Consider the following 13480-nt stretch of genomic DNA (forward strand, 5'->3'; position numbering starts at 1 on the left):
CCATAGCTAGCTGACTCAAGGCAGTCATGCAAATCATGGGGTTGGTCCTCACCTTGCTGTGCCTTTCTGTGCACTCAGAATGCCACTCGTGGAAGCATAAGGGTGCATTTAGCCCTGTATCTCTAATACTTATTGTTTCCTCGTCCTTTGCATACCGCTGGGTAACTACATCCTTATTCTCAGTGCCCTACCTGATTCTGTCTCTTCTCCAGCTCTTTATGCTGGGGTCAAGACCAGTGCAGATATTGTCATGCTGAATGTCTATACATGCAGCAGCTACAATCTCTGCACCACTTGTTATCTTTCAGAACACATTGTAGCCTTTCATCTCCCACCCTGTCAATAGGAAGGCAAAAGGAGCTTGGACATCTAGTATTATTCATTGTATGAATGAATTATTTTTCCTGTTTGACTGCCCGAAGATACTCTGTGCTACAGGTTGTGTATTTTTAACACCACTCTGCCACTGAGCATAAAATCATCCAAGGTCAGACTAAAGAGTCTAATAGTCTCTTCTGGCCTTAAGTCTCTGAATCATCATCAGAAAAGGTTGGCCTCTCTCTAAGTACACCCCTAGCCCTGTGAAGATGCGCACACATCATCAGTGCACCCCTTGTGTTATAGTGCAATTGTGCAGGGCTTTTCTCCTCCAGTACCCCTGCAGGCGATCTGTCTTCGTACATCACTCAGCCTTCCAGCTGAGAAGCAGGTAGCGCATATCCCTTCCTGGGTAACAAAATGCTCAACTGTACATCCAAATAAATATCTAAACCAAAAATTCTTCTACCCTTCTTGGACTGCATGAAGCCTTCTGCTTCTTAGCACCTACTCCTGAGCCCTACAGAGCTTCTCTGATGCAGCTTTCTCCCAGCAGGTTTTCCCAACTGTCTCCCTTCCTTGGGGACTCTGGCGGCTTCCTTTAGGGATCTTCCTGCTACTTCCAGGCCCTCTCTCAGCCCCCCTGCCATAGCCAGCTGGCTCCATCTGCATCTCTTCCAGCCTACTTTCCACAGACCCTTCCCAGAGAGAGAACTCCCCTTGCTTGTCTCTCCTGGGTCTCCTCCTAGCCTGAGCTCTGTTTAAATAATCCTCTGTCTGATCTCCTGCAGCTGGGGTCAGACATTATAATTATATATCCATCACACACAGCTGGAGGATTCAGGCAAGGCTGAGCATGGCTTGCTTTAAAGGGCTAGCCAGCCTGTGACAGACCCTCATCACCATAGTACCTAGTCCCTCTCCATTATTAATGGATGGTATCCTCATATCTTCCCTGTGAAGCAGGGAAATATTATCCCTATTTTACAAACTGGGACCTGAGGCAACAGGGTAGATTTCCTACGGTCATACACGAACCTGTGGCTGAGCCAAGAATTGAACCCTGGTCTCTAGAGTCTGAGTCCAAGTTCACCATCCTATCCTTGTCCTTCCTTTTAGCTTACAGTATTGCCAGAAGCAAGGGAGGGCACATTCTCCTTCAACCCAGATGTGATGGACAAAAGAGAAGAATCTACTCTAGGGTTACCATATTTCAAGTTACCAAATAGAGGATACTGCCGGCGGATGGTGGGGAAGGAGTTGGGGAGTTGGAGGAGAGCGTGTGTCCTGGGAAGGGGTATTTGGAGGGGGTACAGTTGGGAGATACTGGAGGGGATATTTGGAAGGTGCTGTGGGTGTCTATTGGGTGCAGATTTGGGGTTGCTAGAGGGGGTACCTCACACTCAAGGTGGGGAGCAGTATCCCTATCACAGTGGCAGGGAAGCTGGCACAGTCCAGGGACACAGTGCCAGCCCATCAGTCTGTCCTTCCTGCAGGCCTCTCCACCACCACAGGGTGAGGAGTTGAGACTTGGCCCTGTCACCCCTCCTAGCCGGGCTTTGAGGCCCTGTGGCGGGACGGGCTGCCTGGCCGAGAGGTGCTTACCTGGCAGGCCAAGCCAGGGTGGATGGGATCTGGCAGTCAGGGGAATCCCTGGGGGGGCAAGATATAGGCTCCAAGTTTCTATTCTGCTGGGAGGGCTCCCCTCCCCCGGCTTCACCCAGGACCTGCCCCCACTCCTCCCTTTCCCCCAAGGCCCCACCGCCACCCCGCCTCTTCCCACCCCTGCCCCACTTCTTCCCCGCCCAGTTCTGCAACTCCCTCCAAGCACGTTTCGCCCTCGCTCCTCTCCCCTTCCCACCAGCATCTCCTGACACCACAAAACATCTGATCTGTGACAGGTACTGCGTGTAGGAGGAGGGCACTGATCGGTAGGACCCGCCACAAGGCAGGAGGTGCTAGTGGGAGGGGGAGGTTCTGGTAGGGGAGCTCCTCCTTGCCCCCGTCCATCTGCCGCTTGTCTCCCCATTCGGCTCCTCACCCCACTCACCCGCATGCATCCCACTTCACCTCCTTGCCTGCGAGGCCCCCCAAGGCAGGTGGCCCGGGCGGTCGCGCAATTTGTCATACCCAAGGGATGGCTCTGTCGGTAGTTGTGGATGCAGGGGAAGGACCAATCGAGATGTGGAGATGGCTCTTTCTGAACTGCACCATCTGCTCCACAAAAATCCCCAACATTTCCTCTTATTTGAAAAATCCACCCGGATAGAGGGCAGAGGATCAAAGAAAAAGAGGTTATGTCCAGGAAAACCCAGGCGTATGGTAACCCTAATCTGCGCAGTTTGTAAGAGTGAGACCAACTAGCTTGGAACCTTGGAACAGTGGAGCTTTTGAATCTGGGCTGAGATTTGATTTGGCCCTCGTTATTCCAGATCACTTTATAATTTTCCCTACAATTTTCTAAACATACCAAAGTTGCCTTTTTACTGAAAATAGAGCACTGACTTCTATATTTCCATGTAGACTCGGGAAAACCCCTCTTCGCAGTTCTGACAGGACTCTAACAGTAGATGTTTTAATACAGATGTGAATTAATTCATGCAGTGCTGGGACTGAACTCGTGTGAGTCACATCATTTGCGAAAGATTAGGAGCTCTCCATTTTTATGGTCTATTTTGTGCCTTTGAGGCACTATGAGTCACAGCTGGAGCAGGGTGAGTTCTGCAAAAAAAATGTGCCATGAATATGCATCCCAATTTTAAAAGCTTTTGCTTCAGCTGTGCCCTTGTTAATAATTCTTAGTCTGTAGCTTGTTTATGAGTAGTTCATAATGACTATATAATATTCAAATTCAAAATTCAACATTTTGAGTATACTTATATATCACGTGGTGTGTTTCTGTTCCCCTGTTGGAAATTGGCTTCCTATAAATATTCTGCAGTATGGCTCCTGGTCAACAATCTGCTTATGTTAAAGCTGTAAAGCTATTCAGCAAAACACTCTGAGGCCCACTGAAAGCAATGAGCCTCAAGCATATACTTAAAATTAAGCATGTGCTTAAATGCATTGCTGAATAGGAGCCTATTAGCTTAAAAATCATTCTTTTAGCAAACATCCTTGCCAGTATACATGTTCACTTGAATTTTTATGGAAAGCAAACACAAAGAAGTTGTGTTCACAAGATCTAAGCAAATTCCCTTAAAAATTCAAACAAAAACATACAGACTTTTTTGCAGTAGTCACTCTGCTCCCATTAATAATACTGCAATACTGTTCACATTGGAGATTAATAGAACTGGTCAAACAGTGTTTGATTAACATAGTAGTCAGTACATTTTGCTGTTTTCCATCAAACAAATTATTCTACAAATAGCATTTTTCTAAGTATTAAACAATTTTTCCAGTGGTATTTTACAAATCCTTTGTTTGCAGCTGTGCAACAAGCACAGATCACTTCAGAGACTGGAACATAATACTACTCATGAACGCTTTGAGAATCCATGACATGGATTTTATTATGGTTAGGAACAAAGTTGAGCAGTATGTATACATTGCCTATCTCCCAAACTAACTCCACTTCTTCTTAGTCATGCTATTATTAGTCATTACAAGCACACTGAAATATGGACTTCTTGGTTCACTCTTTTTCACTAATCTTATTCATATTATTCCATTAATACACTATTCTGCTAATATACTTATACCCCTCTATACTTGTATCAACTCACAACTGCTCTCCAAGACATTCCTATCATATGTCCAGCATGTGAAATCTAAATGTATAATTACATTTATAACATCAATTGTTTTTTATAGTGGCAATTACTCAAGATATTCCACACTAGACATTTAGTCTATTAAAAAGCACTAAAAATATGTATTTCAATTAACTATAGCAAAGTGACACTACAGCAGTTCTAAGGGCTTTTATTGTTATTTGGCACAATCAAGTGAACTGAAGTGAACAACAGAAACTAAAATTAGCAACACTTCGTCTATGCCTATTGCTTTGGCAATAAACAGCTGAGAAATAATCTGATGATGAGCGATGAATCCTCATTCCTTTCTAAATTCCATCTACTAAATAAATTAGTAGTGTCATCAATATCATTGCTACATTTGCCCTCCACAACAGATGCACTAGCACTGCTGCGCCTCTTCAGCTGTGACCCCTGCTGCTGCTGAGTGCGGGGGCTGACTTCAAGAAGAACCTGGCCCAGCTCCTAATGGGTAATGTGCCTTCAACAGCAGGTGCAGAATGGCAAAGATGCTAATGCTGCATCTGACAGTGCCTCCTTTGCGTAGGCATGTGCTTACTTATTTATTTATTTATTTAGTATTTAGGACAAAGGCCAAACACAGTTACTGCAAGTAACAGTACTGTAAACTTTTGCCACAATGGTGCAATGGGGAGCCTAAAGCCTGAACAGAAAGAACCACTTCAAAAGTGGAGAGAGGCATTCAGGAACAAATTTTGAATTTGAATGCACGGTGGCATTACATTTAGATTTAGATTTCCTTAATCCTACTTTCACATATGCATTCTAAATGCTCCTATTAGTTACTTTTCTTGCTACGCTCCCCTCTTCCAGCCCTCCCCACGTGAGTTACACTAACTTAGACTTGTTTCGACTCAGTGGACCTGATTTTCCTATCAATAACACCAGTGTAAAAAAGGAGTAACCTCATTGACTTTAACGGATTTACACCAACATGAAACTGGTGTGTGAGGTAAATCAAGCCCCGAGGGACAAACTTAGAACTTAAATGACAGGTATGGGTGTAAGTTACTCATTGGCATGTGGCCGTGATGCTAAGTAAATTGAAGAGAGTCTATGGAGGACTAGATGGCATCCAAATTTGTGAGCATACAGTTTCAGGATAAGAGAAGACAATGCAAGTTACACTAATTTAGACTCCCTCCAAAGACTTGCCTGTGCTACAGAAATAAACTCTTGCAAACAATGTGCATCAGAAAATGATGCAATCAGGGCTGGCGCTTCCATTTAGGCAGCCTAGGCAATTGCCTAGGGCGCCAGGATTATTGGTGGGCGGCGTTTTGCCGGAGAGGGCAGCAGGCGGCTCCGTTGGAGCTGCCACAGTCGTGGCTGTGGACGGCCGGCTGTTCGTGCGGCTCCGGTGGACCAGCTGCCGCAGTAGCCGACCGTCCACAGCCACGACTGCGGCAGCTCCACCAGAGCCGCGGGAGCAGCCGACTGTCCGCAGCCACGACTGTGGCAGCTCCACTGGCGCCGCAGGACCAGCGCGCAGGGCAGCGAAATTTCCCTGTGCCTAGGGCGCTAAAACCCCTAGCGCCAGTCCTGGATGCAATCAAAGCAGTGTTGATTGGCCACAATCTAAGTGCAGACTAGGAAAATCTGTGTTCAGAACCATTTTGGAAACCCTGGCTGAAAACTGCTTCCTCTTTTCCCCATTCCTCATTTTCCCTCTTTTCCTGCCACAGTCCCTATACTGCAGCATTCATTTCAAAAAACTATCCAGTTTTTTGTTTTTTATTATTTTTAAAACAGAACAAATTAAACACAGTAAAATTTGTAGTATTTTGTTATGTTGCCAATTTCCATATGCAATATTTTTCTTTTGACACGAATCTTACAAATTTCCTCTGTTTCTGTATCCACCATCTGAGTGGGCTGCTGAAATACCATCCTCTAGGCCAGACTGTCATAGGGTTGCCAGGCATCCGGTTTTCTACCAAAACCCCCAGTCGAAAAGGGACCCCGGCGACTCCAGTCAGCCTCATTGACAGGCCACTAAAAATGTCGTTGGCCACAGCACCAACAGGGCAGGCACACTCCAAGCCTGGCTCCATGCAGCTCCCAGAAAGCTGTGGGCATGTCCCTCCAGCTACTAGGGGGAGGAGTGGCCGGGGTGGCTCCGCAGCTCCCATTGGCTGGGAATCATAGCCAATTGAAGCTGCAGGGGTGGTGGCACCTGCAGGCAGGGGTGGGGGGTGTGGAGTCCCCTGGCCAATCTTCCACATAGGAGCCAGAGGGACATGTTGCTGCTTCCTGGGACCTGCCTGAGATCAGTGTCGCCCGGGGCCCGCGCCCCCTTCCGTGTACCAACCCTCTGCCCCAACTCAGAACCCCCTCCCACACTCTGAACCCCTTGATTCCAGCCCAAAGCCTGCTCCTGCACTCCAAACCCCTTATCCCTGGCCCCACCCCAGAGCCCATACACCTCCAGCCAGAGCCCTCCCCCACCCCACACACCTGCTCCAGCCCAGAGCCTCCTCCCACACTCTGAACCTCTGGGCCCCAGCCTGGAGCCCCCTCCTGCACCCCCAACCCCCTGCCCCAGCCCAGTGAAAATGAGCAAGTGGGCAAGGGTGGGGGAAAGCAAGGAAGGGAGTGGAGGCGGGACCTTGGAGAAGAGGTAGGGCAAGGGTGTTCGGTTTTCTGAAGTTAGAAAGTTGACAATGCTAGACTGTCAGCTGGTATAACCTGGAATAGTCCTGTTCATTTCAAAAGTGAAATGCTCTCTCCCCACTCCTCACCAAATACCTTAGAGGCCTGGAGTACAAAAGGACAACTTTTACCTTTTCAAATGAACAGAATCCTGGATTTAAATAATTTCACAGGGAATTATTTTTTCATTGAAAATTTAATCTATAGAGTATTTATTCTGTCAAAATAGATGGCAGCCAGTTACCATATTGGATAATGCCAGAAGTGTATCTTAAATATAAAATCAATTTTGTACTTAATAACGTCATCTCTTATGAATAGCAGGAAACAGAACTTTGGTAATCAGTCTCCAAGAATTCCTGCAATGAATGAATAAAACTACAAAACAAAAAACAAACAAAAAAACCAGAAGCATTCTTCACATATTTTGAGGTATTTCTTTTACTGTTGTTGGTTTTCCTTTACTGTTAACATATATAAATTAGCAATATCACAGCACACTACCTCTGTAGCTTTGCTTTCCCTACTTCATGAGTTACCGAATTATCTCATAAAACACACGCTTATCTTTGACCCAGATAAATGTCACTTTAAGTGCTTACTTTATTAATCTTTGTGTTATACACAATTAGCTCAATGTCGCTGTTCAAGTTAAAACCTTCTAAATATTTCTTCCTCTTTTTCTGTTAAGTAATCAAATCAATGTAGGTCAGCAGGTATAAAGTACATTCTTTGCTCGATACAAATGTGTAATTTTTCTCATTAACAGGAAGGTCGCACATTTAATATCTCAGAGTTATTACTATATAAAAGTGACAGCTAACCATATTTTATTCCCTGAAACCTGTTAAGACCACCCTTGTACAAAACTACTGGGAACCTTATATACAGTATACACAATCACATATGGGATGTGCCCTCTACATGGCTACAGCTGAACACAAGCTACTCCTGTGTTTCTAAATTTTTGTCAGTCACACTGATGGTATTTATAAAAGACTTCAGTGTGGCTAGGAACCACAATGAAAAATGCTGCTATGAATGCAACGTCATAAAGATCTATTCTAGATCATGCTCAAAACTGCCATTTAAAACAATCCTTTGAAGTCAATGGAAATTTGCCAGAGTAAGGACATAAGCATTTTGCCCTACCAGCTTGTAAGGAATTCTTAAAATAGCCATATTAGAATAAATATGCAGACAACAACTTTTGTCTATTCAAAGCTGAATCCTCTAGTATAAGATGTTCAAATACAGATGGCCAGAATTTTTTTTCATCAGACTTTACAAAAAAAATCAAATTGCTTTCTATGGTGTTGTCTGCACAAGGTAGCTTCCACTGCAGAAAATGAATGATGATGCAACTTTATGCAGAAAGAAATATGAAATTGGCAAAGTGACTTGAAATTTGCAACATAAGGACAAATTGACTGCTTGCAGCAAAATTGTGTGCAATCTTGTACTGCACAAGGTAAAAAAATCACGAATGCATTTTTTTTACTTGAGTCATTTTGGAATGCTGGATGTAGAATCTACCTCATAAAAGATGAATTTGACTAGAAAGAAATGCTTCTTTCCATGGTTGTGTAAAGAGCAGCTTCCCCACTCGTATGACTGTTTCTTGTGGGTTCTATGGTTCCCCATGGTACTTTGCACAAGCTTAGGTAAGATTTGTGCATATTTCATATTCATTCATCGATTAAGTTTACTCACGCTGTTCTTTCCACTCCTGGTCCTCGTGTTCACTGTGTTGGCTGTGCTGTTGAGCTTGCTTGAGGCTCAAATACAACTCTTTTGCTCTAAGTTCTTCTTGCTGTCGTATCTGTTCTTCACCTCTCTGCCTCTCTTCTTCCTCTCTTTTCTTAAAAAAAAAGAAACAGGAAAAGGAAAAAAAATCATTAGAGAGTAAGTATAGTTCAGTCATTAGAACATTGGTTCAATTTCTTCTTCCTTCAAAACTTCCTGTGTGACCTTTGGCAAGTGATTTAGTCTCTTTGTGACTCACTTCCCCATCTATATAATGGGAATAACAGCACTTTCTTACCTACAAGGGTTATCAAGAGGATAAATACATGAAAAATTGTGAGTGCTCTGATACTACAGTAATGGGGAACACAAAGCACCTACAATAGCTAGATCTTGATGTTTATACTGAACACTTGCTGTGTCATGTGACACCTCTACCAACAGCATGCTACAAGTGGTATATCTGCAAATTGTGCTATTGTTTCCATACTACATGTATCCCCACTGGTAGCACATCTTTAATCCCAAAGATAAGTCATTTGTTCTATTGTAGGATCAGCAGAATGCATTAAACCTGCTCTAATTACTTCACTGCTTTTATTGGTTTTGCATCCTGAAAAAATACAATACTAGTATGCCATGACTGACAAAGAGACCATGTTTTCTAGTCTTCATTTTCCTGTTGGCACTCTCCCCTCCATTGTGAAGAGCAAGCTTTGATGCAGAAGAGAATTGAGCCCATAGACATCAATACAATTGCTCACTCATACAATAGGAGACCATTCCAATAGGAAAAGCAGACAAGGAACATCCCAGCAATCGGGGCTGCTCTATGTATTTTGCCACCCCAAGCACAGCAGTCAGGCGGCTTTTGGCAGCGTGCCTGCGAGAGGTCTGCTGGTCTCGTGTCTTTGGTGTACCTGCCGCCGAATTGCTGCCAAAACCGCAGGACCTGCGGATCCCCCTGTGGCTTGCTGCCCCAGGCACGCGCTTGCTGCACTGGTGCCTGGAGCCGCCCCGCCAGCAATTTGTGTTGTAATGAAACAAATGATATTTCCTTTGGGGGCAATATAAACATTTCAACAACTTTGTCACAATTCATTCAGCAGTGCATCCTACATCACTAAAATGGACCCATACCAAATATGGGTTATTCTAGAATTTTAATACTAGCAAATGTGCATGGGTAATAGCATATCAGGGTGAATAAAATCCAGTGATTTCTTTTTAAGTGTTTATATTGGATTTTTCCATTTAAATTAGGCTTTTCATAATTTCCTTTAATGGACTGTGCTTGTCCGAGGTTTAAGGATGTTTGAAGTGGGGTGGAATGGAGAACGGAAGTGATTTTTGGATAAGATTGTGTGCTTTTTAGGAAATATTCGTACACTCCGAACTTTGTAGAAAGATATAGCTTATAAATCTGAAAAGAAAAGCAATTCATTGTATATCACACATGACATAACCAGAACAATCCACAGACTATTAATTAAAAACTATACATATATACAAGTGAATGGAGAGATGTTAGAGTTGGGACGATAAACAGAGTGATGGTGTTCTCTAAAAACTCAGAGCTTCCACGTCCACACTCTGCTCATCCCCACTGTAAATGCAGAGTTCCCATTCTGAGACATTAGTTTAGCAACTTGGAGGTCTCTCATCCAACCCAACTTGGGCCTACCATAGTTTGTGTGAGAAATCAAACAGGATCCCAGATCAAGTCAGACTGACTGCCCTCATGCTAAGTATTTGTTACTAGTCATGATCATCTTCTGATGCCCGTTAGTTTTAGCAGTTAGTTTTAAATACCTTTCCTGCCAGCAAATTTCAGTGTTTGCAGTTTGCTATTGTCCGTTCATGTGCTAAAACCTGAAGGAGATGGCTAAGGGAGAAAACACTGCAAGGTTCCCTTTGTGGGGTTATGTGCAAATTTTTTCATCAGGTGAGTGGAAGGCAGAGGTTGCCTAAGAGAATGAGCCATACATATTGTCAGAACACATTCTGAAAAATCTTAAGACAGCGCTGCTACGCTTCTGTATCTCAGAGCTATCTTGAGTAGGCCAGCTGGGACCACAAAAAGGGGACCATTTTCATCATTTATTTGTATTTTGGCAGTGCAATGGAGTTTTAGTATTTATTTGCTCCACTAATTTCTTCAAAGCATTGCATTGAAAATAACCACTTTTCTTTTCAATGGAAATTCAGATACTGTCCACTGAGTCACAAATGATGCAGTAATAGATTGCTTTAGATCACAGGGCTCATTACATGTTAAGCCTTTTCTGCTTTGAGCACACTATATTAGATGAAGGAAAAGGTGAAGTTATTTGTTTTGCACAGGAGTGTCAGAAACCAAAGCCATCCTCCAGACCAGCCTCATAGTGCTGGAGTCCTAGAGACTAAGTATGTGCTGCATGTTTGGCCCCAGTTCAAACCAACAGTAAAATACAGTGCATTGCCTGATATTATACTGCCACAAGAAGAAGAAAAATCTGATGATTTGTTTAAATGGATTTAGCTAGATAAACTAGAAGAGCTCAATACGGTATGTGAAATGCCCTTCAGATTATCCTATTATGGTATCAGCTGGAGGCCTCAGTCGGGTTTAGAGCTCCATTGAGCCACACACAGTACTACCATACAGGTAGCAGTGGTCCCTGCCATTAAAAGTTTATTATGGTGAGAGTAGGGAACATGTAGAAAGGCAGAAAAGCCAGATTCTGATCTTAGGTCACACTGGTGAAATTTGATAGTAACTCCATCTAAATAAATGGATTTACTCAATGTATATCAATTTAACTGTGATTCCTGGTTAGAATGTGAGATTGGGATACTGGACTTCCTGCTTCAGCTCCTGAGTTTAGCACTGATTTGCTGTATGGGCTTTGATAAGCATCCAATCCTACAAACACAAACATGCTTAATTTTATACCTGAGAGCAGGCCCAGTCAATGCTCAATGGTACTACTCACATGGATAAAAAGTAAGCAGAAATGTCTGCAAGATATGGACTGAAGTTGTCTTAGTCATAGTTTTGTCACTTCTGTCATAATTTAACCATCTGATCCTTGGTTGAAAGGTGATATACAAGTACCAGGTGTTATTTATTCATTCATCCACTGTTCCATAAATACAACTGAAAAAAAGACCAGCTATTCACACATCTAATCTGATTCCCAAGAAGGTTGCCTGTCCTATCTTTTCTCCTTTTAGGCAGGAGAAAGTCAGGCAAACAGCTGCTGTAGCCATTCCATAAGTGTTGGTCTCACAGTGACAGGTCATTGCATGGCTTGCCACCCATAAGAGGAGTAGTAGCTGACTGGAGGGGGCTTCCTTTGAGGCATGTAAAACAACCTGGTTTCCAGGGATTACATTGCTTTCCCACCTCAGAGCAACTTTTCTTATTCCCTTCCTTTGCTACCTTATAAACTGTTTGTGAGCAGGGGAGTATTTTTGCCACTAAGATCTGAGGAACTGATTTTTTTTTTCCCCAAAGGAGACTCTTCAAAGCAAGCAGTATTAGTGTGTCATTTGTGACCTTTCAGATCTCAGTGAGGGTCAGAAGAAGTCACAGAGAGCAGGCTGCTTGTTGTTCTGAGCTATGGAACACACTAAAAGGTATACTTAAGGAAAAATGACGCTTTTATTAGGAAGGATGGAGAAACACAGTATTAGTTTGCCAAGTGTGAATAAACAAGGCCAGGTGTCTTGGGTTTCTCAGGAATGGTTTGCTTAGTGGTAGAGCTCTGTCAGCTGGCTGAATAAGGGTTTATGTCCATTGACATTTCAAAGTGATTGAAAAAAGTAAGCAATTTACTAATTGAAAACAATTATCCTCAGGGGATGGAAAAGTCTCTACCTTCTGCAACAACTCAGGCACTTTTGCAGGTGGTCTGAAAACTTTTAATGGGTCAGATTCTCAGGTAGTGTAAGTCAAGGCATCCCCATTACTGTCTGTAGTAGAAAGAGAGTCTGAAATATAAAGTCCTTGTATCAGAGGCCTGTTGTGAGCTGTAAGCCTGAACTAAAGTAGTGATCAAGCTTTGCTGATATAAAGCAAAGAAGCAAAGTGAGCAGAAGTCAGACTCTGCCAGTTTGCAAGCTCACCGAGTCTGGCAAGAACAGGGCTGATATTGCAGAATCACACATTCCTAAGAGGTGCTAGGCACAGAGCACTCTTGCAAACACACTCCAGAAGGGAGGCACTAAAACACCTTAATACCAACACATTCCCTAAAAATAACAGGAGCTCACTGACCCATCCTAAAAATAAGGTCAGAATGACAGCGTGATGGATAAAGATGTACCAGGTGATGGTGGTAACTTGCTACGTCAGAGGGTGTCAAATAACTGCATCAGAGGAGCAGTACATAACTTGTTTCCATCGATGTATAAAATGGAGTCTCAGAGGGAGGGTCTTTGGCTGACCTAGGATTGGGGGAGAATGGAAAGTCCTGCCATTCACTGAGCTGTGTCCATTGTAACGGGCATACAGGTGTTAGTGGTCCTGTAGAGTCTGTGGGATACTAGGACCGTGCCCTCATTGACAATAAACCTAGCTAGGTGCCTTTGTACCTTAACGGATCTTGTGGTCATTGGGCAGTTTGCTAGAGGTCTACTGTGCCAACTGTCTGCGCAGAGCTGGGACAGTACACAGGGAGAACACAGACATGCAGCAGAACATCTAGCAACGTCTGACAGCACTGTCAATGGAGTCATACCGAAGATCTAGCCTTTTATTTTTAAAGGCTTGTTGTTCATAATGAACCAAAACTGAAGTCCTTCCCGCTGAAATCATGGATGTTAATAATGATGTGCCTATGAAGCACATAACAGCACCAAAACCACCACATATAGGAACAACAAATAGACCACTCCTAGAACTCCTTAAAAAAGGAAAGTTCTATACTATAGGTAACACTATTAAGCTTACCATAGGTATTAATCTTACTTATAATATCTTTATCCCATGTTATAAGATA

General features: G+C 43.4%; 1 protein-coding gene across 1 annotated transcript in view; it reads right to left on the reverse strand.

Moving 5' to 3' along the window:
* The window catches only part of SH2D4B (SH2 domain containing 4B), a 141542-nt gene that overhangs the window by 81010 nt on the left and 47052 nt on the right, over positions 1-13480 (reverse strand). Inside the window, exon 4 of the mRNA XM_030569811.1 lies at positions 8463-8610. Coding sequence (XP_030425671.1) covers positions 8463-8610 — 148 coding nt within the window. The remainder of the gene's footprint in view (positions 1-8462; positions 8611-13480) is intronic.

The sequence above is a fragment of the Gopherus evgoodei genome, chromosome 7 (genome assembly GCF_007399415.2).
Source record: "Gopherus evgoodei ecotype Sinaloan lineage chromosome 7, rGopEvg1_v1.p, whole genome shotgun sequence".
NCBI lineage: Eukaryota > Metazoa > Chordata > Testudines > Testudinidae > Gopherus > Gopherus evgoodei.